Source organism: Meleagris gallopavo, chromosome 1, assembly GCF_000146605.3.
Source record: "Meleagris gallopavo isolate NT-WF06-2002-E0010 breed Aviagen turkey brand Nicholas breeding stock chromosome 1, Turkey_5.1, whole genome shotgun sequence".
In the NCBI taxonomy this organism is placed as follows: domain Eukaryota; kingdom Metazoa; phylum Chordata; class Aves; order Galliformes; family Phasianidae; genus Meleagris; species Meleagris gallopavo.
In genome coordinates this window covers 178,097,466-178,106,635 of record NC_015011.2, presented here as the reverse complement: position 1 = coordinate 178,106,635, position 9,170 = coordinate 178,097,466, and the positions used below count along the sequence as shown (strand labels likewise).

At 45.9% G+C, this 9,170-nt stretch overlaps 1 protein-coding gene across 1 annotated transcript in view; it reads right to left on the bottom strand.

Annotated features, from left to right (window-relative positions):
- Positions 1-8,704: 8,704 nt before the first annotated feature.
- The window catches only part of LOC104917621 (exportin-4-like), a 29,744-nt gene continuing 29,278 nt past the window's right edge, over positions 8,705-9,170 (bottom strand). The window contains exon 9 of the mRNA XM_031552211.1: positions 8,705-8,989. Coding sequence (XP_031408071.1) covers positions 8,705-8,989 — 285 coding nt within the window. The remainder of the gene's footprint in view (positions 8,990-9,170) is intronic.

The window sequence follows — 9,170 nt, the reverse complement described above, 5'->3', positions numbered from 1 at the left end:
AAAAAAAAAAAAGTATGATCAGTGCAGAAAATGGCATAAGCTCTGCGAACATAGGATCAGGGTAAAATTTTTCAGCCACTGCTTTAACACACAAATTCAGCTTTAAGGCACCTAGTATCAAACCAGCACCTGTAGCCAAGTGACACAAGAAGGGAGAACATCTTTTTTCTTTTCCCCCAAGGCTGCAGTCCTGTTGCATCAGAGACAGATCTCATGGATCAGGCCTCCCACTTCAGGATCTCCAGTTACTTCACTACACACGTATACTCTACTACACATACATAAGTACACACACCCCGCTACAGAAGAGTTCTCATTAAGTCTACCATTGACAAATGTACTAAATGTAGCTGTAAGATCAAGTGTGTAACACAAGAGGAAATCAACCAAGCTGTAAAGTGAGACTAACAGCAGAGAGACAGGTCTGTCAGAGCTGACCATGCTCTGGTGAGGGAGGTCCCCAGACTGGCAACACTTGTCCCACAGCACAACATGTTCAGCCTACCCCTGTCCCCAGCCAGGCTGCACAACAGTCTGATTTATTCTGTACTGCCACTGATAGAAAGACTGCATTTCTGCAGCAATGGATCAGTGCACACCTATCACAACCATCATGGGTTGTATTTACATGACTGTTTCTGTTGTATAGTTAGCATCTATACTGTTTGTGTAACTAACACCATTAACAATAGTTATTGTTATTCGCAATATTATTATAAAAGGAGAGCATAACTCAACAGTTTGAGCACAGGCCAACACACCAGCCTCAGGAGTACACCCAACTGTAAGATCTTCAGACTCTGTATTAATGATGCTGCAACCCACTGTGTGAATTCTGGAAGTCACCTCTGCCCTCTTTCACATGAAAAATCCCAGCAGCTGAGATATTCACTTGGGATGTGAAAGAGTCAAGCTCAAACTCCTTCCAAAGCAGCCTGAAAAAAAACAACAACAATTCAACATGCCTCAACATGCCTCAGTGTCTTCAAAGCTACCAAATACCCGTTTCTGAAAAACTCTTCCCACTAAAAGATATCAAAAACATCTATGAAGAATGCTAGTGCTACCCTTCTCCTTTCTAGCAATGGGATCCTGGTCTATGCTAACAGTTGCAAACAGGCATTGCCTTTGCAAAACGCCAAAGCTGCAGCACCAGTAAGGCAGTGTAGTGCTGGAGCCTTTCCTCCTCACCTTGCAGATACGCCACCTCCTTTCCACTACTAGTCACACATTATTAATGTTATCTCGTCCTAGCTTTGGCAACAGACAGGTCTTTCTGTAAGAGCCAGTCCAGCTCACCGGAGTAGCAGATAACTAAGCCAGCAAAAAGTAATAGTTTTCTTCACTCATTCGCTGCTGGACTTGTTTAGGCTTCCCTGACAACACAGCCAATATCTGCATGGCATTTATCAGCCTGGGACTGCAGATGTTCTTCACCTTGGAAAGCCCTGTGAAACCTCAGGGTCTGCTGCCAGACGGATGCCATGGCAAAACACCCTTATGCTCCTTATTGATTTCACAGTCACAGAGGAAGTACATGTGACTCTGTGATAAGAGGTATTTTCAATGCCCCTACCATTCTGCACAGCACATAATACAGCTGGACCGCAGGAAGATAAATACTGAACACAAATCATGATACATCTTCAGTCTTTCTGACTATTCACTTCCACAGATCTGTCAGTTGCAAGCCAGTAGGCACCACTAAAGAAGCTTACCTACCTTGGAGTAACACGGGCTATAAAATCTCATTCACTTGCTCCTATACTATGCCAAATAACTTCAGATACACTTTCCATTAAAAATAAAACAAAAAAACCCCAACCCCATAAAATAAACTTGTTTTCAGATCCAGGCTATCTTGCTAAGGGGCTGAACAGCACAATTAGGCCAAAATTTATTTTGGTCAGACAATCTTCTTCATCTCAGTCAAGGTTGCATTATTAACAATTCTGCTACACAGCAAAAGTAATTTCAGCTAAAACAAGACAACTCTGTTTCTCCCTGCATCCAATTCCCAAACAGCCACACAGAGCAGTGCACTGCTGCAAAGCCAAGGGAAACACTGAACTGCCACAACGAGGAATGCATTTTATCAAGGGAAAAATGGAAGAAGACATGATAATCAAATCCTTGCATCAGGCCAGGAAATACAAGCAGAAAAACACTCAGATATGTCTAATCCAGACAGATTTTTTAGTAACAAAACCATGTCAGAAATTCATGGAAAGGAACGTATTACTTAGGTGTTTGTGACAGCATCAGCTCAACGTAATTATCAGGAGGATTCCTTCCACCTCTCCATATGGAAAGCTGTTAATTAACTAATGAACAGAGATTATTGCAACAAGGATAAGACTCAGGAAGCAGGTTAAAGGGAAGACAACAATAGGTAGCAGCAGAGGAATTATCCAGATGGAATCATCAACTAATGAAGCTCCCAATAGACAATTCCAGAGGCACACACCCAGAATTTTCATTAACAACATGAACAAAACATAGAAACATGTTAAAGCAACACTGACATGTCCAACGAGCATGAAATATCACTAGCTCAAAAGATGAATACTCCTCTCCTGAGCATAAAGAATCCCATTTCACTAGATGCTGGGTTTGTTTGTCAAAGATCTCAGAACCAGCATCAACCCTCACATTCCTGTTCTCAATTTCTCACCCTTAGCACCGCATCCTTTGGATACACTCCATGCATGTTTGCTCCCAGGTAGAAGTTTCATTAGCATGCTGTGCACTGCATGTTCTTATCTCCTCAACTGTAATCTGAACTGTGTGAACTGTAAAATGCACCCACTGTAGCACTTCTCAAGAAAAAGGCAGGAAAACCATACATGCACACTGATAGACTTTAAGTTATTTAGTGCAATTCCAGAAGAAGATCTGGATTGCTTGAGCATGGCTGAAAACACCACCTAGATGACCTGAAGTAAAGAAGAAAAGTGTAATGTTAAATACTGTTAGGTATAATTCTGTATTTCCATCCTAAAAATCTACAACCATCTAAAATCTTCATGCTCCCACACTGCAGAAGAATGCAATTCTGGTCAGCTCATTTTAAAAACAGTGTCACAAATCTAAAAAGCTAGAGAGGAACACAGGGATAATTAGGGGCGTCTCCTACTTGAAAAACTGAGTATAAAAGGTAACTGGAGAGCACAATATGTCAGAGAGCTACAAAAATTCAAGGACAGAAGAAAAAAACCCAATTACTTGCTATTTCTCATAAGTCAAGAATGAATTAGATGATCAAACAGCAGACTTCTCTGAAGTAAAACAATATTTTGGGTTGTTCCCTCCCTCAAACACAAGTGAAACTCATTACTGCTAGACAAATACAATGCAAAAAATAAGAAAAATAAATATATATTCAGGAAAAAAAAACAGATACATTAGTGGAAAAAAAGCTGGCATGCATCCCAGGGTTCTGGAGGAGCTGGCTGAGGTGGTTGCCAAGCTGCTCTCCATCATATTTGGAAAGCAGTGGCTGTCAGGTGAAGTCCTGGATGACTGGAGGAAGGGTCACATCACTCCCATTTACAAGAAAGGGAGCAAGGAGGACCCCAGGAACTACAGGCCGGTGAGTCTCAGCTCTGTGCCTGGGAAGATCAAGGAACAGATCCTCCTGGACAACATGCTTGATCACATGAAGAATGAGTGTGTGATCCAAGACAACCAGCACAACTTCACCAGGGGAAGGTCATGCTTAACCAATCTGGTGGCCTTCTATGATGGAGTGACGGCACTGGTGGACAAGGGAAAGGTGATCAATGTCATTTACCTGAACTGGAGCAAGGCCTTTGACATGGTCTCCCACCACATCCTTACCTCCAAACTGGAGGGATGTGGATTTGATGGGTGGACCACTCAACGGATAAGAAATTGGTTAAAAGGCCGCAGACAGAGTGTGGTGATCAATGGCTCTATGTCCAGGTGGAGGCCGGTAACAAGCGGCGCCCCTCAGGGGTCCGTCTTGGGACCGGTGCTCTTTAACATCTTTATCAATGACATCAATGATGGAATCGAGTGCACCCTCAGCAAGTTTGCTGACGACACCAAGCTGAGTGGTGCAGCTGACACAGTGGAAGGAAGGGATGCCATTCAGATGGATCTCGACAGGCTGGAAAGGTGGGCCTGGGTGAACCTAATGAGGTTCAACACAGCAAAGTGCAAGGTGTTGGAATCCCAGGCATCTATACAGACTGGAAGGAGCGGTACTTGAGAGCAGCCCAGTGGAGAAGGACCTGGGGGTTCTGATGGATGAAAAACTTAACATGAGCCAGCAGTGTGCCCTTGCAGCTTGGAAAGCACACGGTATCCTGGGCTCCATCAGAAGAGGGGTGGTCAGCAGGGACAGGGAGGTGATTGTCCCCTTCTACTCTGCTCTTGTGAGGCCCCATCTGGAGTACTGTGTCCAGGTCTGGGGCCCCAGTACAAGAAAGACAGGGAGCTGTTGGAGACGGTCCAGAGGACAGCCACAAAGATGATCACGGGATTGGAGCACCTCCCCTACAAAGACAGGCTGAGGGAGCTGGGCTTGTTCAGCCTGGAGAAAAGAAGGCTGCAGGGTGACCTCACTGCAGCCTTTCAGTACCTAAAGGGAGCCTACAAGCAGGAAGGAAATCAACTCTTTGAAAGGGTAGATAGCAGCAGGACAAGGGCAAATGGTTTTAAGTTGAGGGAGGGAAGATTTAGATTGGGTGTCAGGGGGAAGTTCTTTACAGAGAGAATGGTGAGGTGCTGCAACAGGCTGCCCAGAGAGGTGGATGCCCCGTCCCTGGAGGTGTTCAAGGCCAGATTGGATGGGGCCCTGGGCAGCCTGGTCTAGTATTAAATGCGGAGGTTGGTGGCCCTGCATGTGGCAGGGGGGTTGGAGCTTCATGATCCTTGAGGTCCCTTCCAACCCTGGCCATTCTGTGAAAAGTTCATCAACAATCATTATAAACAATAATGCTACCTGGAGCTCTTGAAAAATACTAACTTAAACATGGTGAAGTACATACCAGCTACTTTTTTTTTTTTTTTTTAGGTCTTTCTTCTAAATCAGCGGCCAGAGGTTATTGCTGGAAACAGAACTCAGCTGGGCAGATGTCTGGTCTAATCCAGCCATATTATGGCATACTTCCAGCTTGTCTTGCCAGATGATGACCTAGAGGACTTCAGCAAGCCTCAGCATTGAAATGATTCATTAGTCTGGATTCCTTCCAACAGGTAACCTGCTGTAATATAATCAGAGCTGCTCTATCTCTTCCTCTCATCTTAATCATTACTCAAGAGTCAAAATCTGAGAAACTGCCCCAGAGAAGACAAGATGCCATGAGAAATGGAACTTCTTTGTGGAAGGAGGAGCGTCGCATCCCTAAACTCCAAGGAAGGCAGGTGAAAAGAAAACCCCTTACAGACTGTCAGGACACATGATACAAACAATTTGTTATAAAGTTTTAAGAATATTGACATGCTCCTTTATGCTGCTGTTCTACTGAAACATCTGAAAGGGAACTTAGTTTGACACTATCAGACTATCAGCTTCATCCTGACATCCCCCTCGGAAGGACAAGACATCCCAAACACAGAAGTCCTCAAGAAGAGAAAAATGTGTGAATTCCCTCCACTGTCAGCCCCCAAAAGACCAGAACATTTAAAAACGTGTTAATAAGGGAATTCTGCAAAAGCCTTTGCTCAGGTATTCTGGAGCCCACCTTTTAATGAAACCCAAAACCATACCACACAGAAGATCTGAGGATGACAGGGGCCTCTGCACACCACTCAGCTCAAACTGCTGCCAAAAAGAGAACATGCTTCAAAGTTGGATCAGGTTGCTCATGGTCTCATTCAGTCAAGTTTTAGATTTCCCCAAAGATGAGAGATCCCACAGCAGGCAGCCTGCTTCACTGCCTCCCCCAGACACGCTTACTGTGCAAATTTCTTCCTTCTGTGCAGCTGGAATTTCCTTCTCTGAAACCTGTAACTTCTTGTCTTTTCACTATGCATCTCTAAGGAAAGCCTGGCATTTCCACTACCCAGCCAGCCTGAGCTGGCAAGTTAATTTTACAGCGAAGGTGTATGATGCAACAGAGCCAATCTGACAGCTCAGCAGTGCTAATGGGGCACAGCAGCCCTGCACATGTCCAACAATCTAATTTCAGCCCCCTCCTTGTGCTAGCTCTGCAATTTAAATGGCTGCAGAGATCATCAATTCATCTTGCTAACCTGACAGAAATCCATTCCCTTACTTAATTCCTGTGTCCTCTTTGCAATATTAATATGTTCAGCACAGGGTCACAAGAGAGAAGGTGGAACTGCAGGTGGGAACAGAGCATCCCTTTCCGGAGGGGGCCAGGCAAGAACCGGCTGGGACCTGTGAATTTAGATGTATGTGACAGAGAACATCATTTGCTAAAACAGTTGCAATCTGCTAATAATACCTAAAGTCTTATGCACACTTCAGACTTCATCACCTACAGGATGAAGTACGCATATCTTTCCTTAATAACAGTTATTTCAGTTGGAAAATACCTTCAAGATGGTGCAACTTATCCTCCTAATCCACAAAGGCAGTTATTAAAACAGTGCTTAACTGGTACTAATTACATTCAGCACTAATTACCACCTGAGCTAAACAGAACATAAGAGATGGGATCCATATGTTACAGCCAAGGGATGCCGTGCTGTTTGGAAATACAGCAGCACTGCACTAAGTTTGGTTCATACAGACACAGCTATGCATGGCCCTCGCTGAGCCAAAGTCACACAGGGCAAAGGCACCCATCAGTCATGGAACTGCTCCACAGCACAGGGGAGCTTCAAACTCACACTGTTTGGAAAAGGAATCAAGTTTCACAACTGCCTACTTTTTAATATGACAAATGCACTTACACACACCAAAGAACACTGCCATAGAACTGGCATTCAAAGCCACATTTGGCAGCTAACGACAACTAAGACTTTATCTTTTTAACAGCTCTAACTTGCACCAAATTTCAATCATTTTGCAAACCCTGCCTTTCGAAGGGCTACCTAGAATCTGCTGAAAGGCATTACAGCAACACAGGACAAGGGCTCTTAAACAGCTGTAGGAGAGAGAACAGAATGACATCCTTCCACTTCTCAGAAGCTGCATTCCATGGTCTGTAAGGCCCATAAGGATCAGCAGTTTGTGAGGTCAGAATAAACATATCCCATATCTGACACACAGAAAGTAGTTTTCCAAAGCAAATCTCTACTCACCCAGAGCAATAAAAATAAATTATCAAAACATCTATTATCAAAGATTTAGAGAGTTCAAAGTAATCAATACTTACCCTCAAGGAAGGTTAATTAAACGTTTTAACTTTTTTTTTTTTTTAATTAGCATACCTGAATTCCTCTAGTCCACGATTCCCCCACAGCTCAGTATTTCAGTATGAAATGATGCAAACTGCCACGGACTCCCTGCTCTGATACCATGCAGCTCCTCTGGTGTCCTCGCAGCCATGCACAGGACCAAGCCTGTTGCCAGTGTCACCTGCTCAGGGTGACATCTTCTCCCCCAGTCTCCCCGCCATTCCCTGCCGGTTTCAAGCATTCACAGCTCTGCCCTCTCCCAGTTTTCAGGTACAGCTCCCTCCAAGGTGCCAGTCCCCAGATGGCCTACACTATCAGCACCAGGTTCACCACCCTCCCCTAAGGCATTTTTCACCTTTCAAACTAATCCTATCATGTTGTTTAATGGCTTTGTGCCTCCCAACTGCCACACATCATTACCCATTGCCCCCAGCACTCAACAGACTTTTCACAGATCTCACCAAGGGGTAGAGAAAATGTAAATGAAGGTTATCACTGCCCAGGTGCAATCCTACAGCAGGATTTTGCTGTTTGCCAACAGCTGCTGAGAAGGTGTAGGCACAGCATGCACAGCCCTTCAGGGCGAGGGTCCTATGCCGAGCACCACATAGCCTCACAGCAGCCAGGTTGAGCTCTTCCAAGGAGCCCCAGAGACCCCCAGAAACATGGAGCACAGGGCAGAGCTCTGAGCAGCTCTTGCAGCCTCCCTGGCCAGCCCCAGGCCTGGTGTGGGCTCCTCAGTCCCAGACAGCCTCCAGAAACACCTATTTCACATGGCTTCACTGGAAGAAGGGACTTAACTGACTCCTGCCATTTCCATGTTGCCCACAGATCTTCTGAGAGTAGTGGAGAAAAAAACTACAACAAGCAAACCAGCAGCTAACAGCTGCAACAAGTTCATGTTCATACAGATGTAGGCTGGAGGAAGAGAGGATGGGAGAGATCACATAATCATTAAGGTTGGAAAAGACCACTAAGATTACCCAGCCTGACCATCAACCCACACCCACTAATCACGTCCCTCAGTTCCACATATCCACATTTCTTGAATACCTCCAGAAGTGATGGCTGCACCACCTCCCTGGGCAGCCTGTGCCTCACTACTGTTCCTGAGAAGAACCTTCCCTGGCACAACCTAAGGCCATTTGTGTGTCCTGTCACTGTTACCTGGGAGAAGAGCTGACCCCCACCTCAACACAACCTCCCTTCAGGCAGCTGCAGAGGGCAGTAAGATCCCCCCTGAGCCTCCTCTTCTCCAGACTGAACACTCCCAGTTCCCTCAGCTGCTTCCCACAAGAATTGTGCTTCAGTGCCTTCACAGCTCCACTGCCCTTCTCTGGACACACTCCAGGGCCCCAGTATCTTTCTTCTAATGCAGCGAGGGGCCCAAAACCTGACATGGCACTTGAGGCCCCACCAGAGCCGAGTACAGAAAGATGATCCCCTCCCTGCTCCTGTTCACTGCACTATTGCTGGTACAAGCCAGGATACCGTTGGCCATCTTGGCCACCTGGACACACTGCTGGCTCACATTCAGCCGGCTGCTGACCATTACCTTTATCAGCAAAGATCTCAACACCCGTATCTGCTTGACCAGCAAGTCTGGCACCTGCTCTTCATCGGGAACACGAACACTGCCACAGGAGCTTGGCACCTTCTCCCGATACCAGCGCTTTTATTAACACTACACCACAATGCGTTCCCTCGGTGGGACTGCCAGGTCGGGGGGCACGCAGCACCGGGCTCCCAGCACAGACACAAAGCGCTGGAGACCCCGCTCCATCCCCGACGCCGGATACTACCGAGAGCAGTACCCAGCCAGCCCAGCGTAGCGC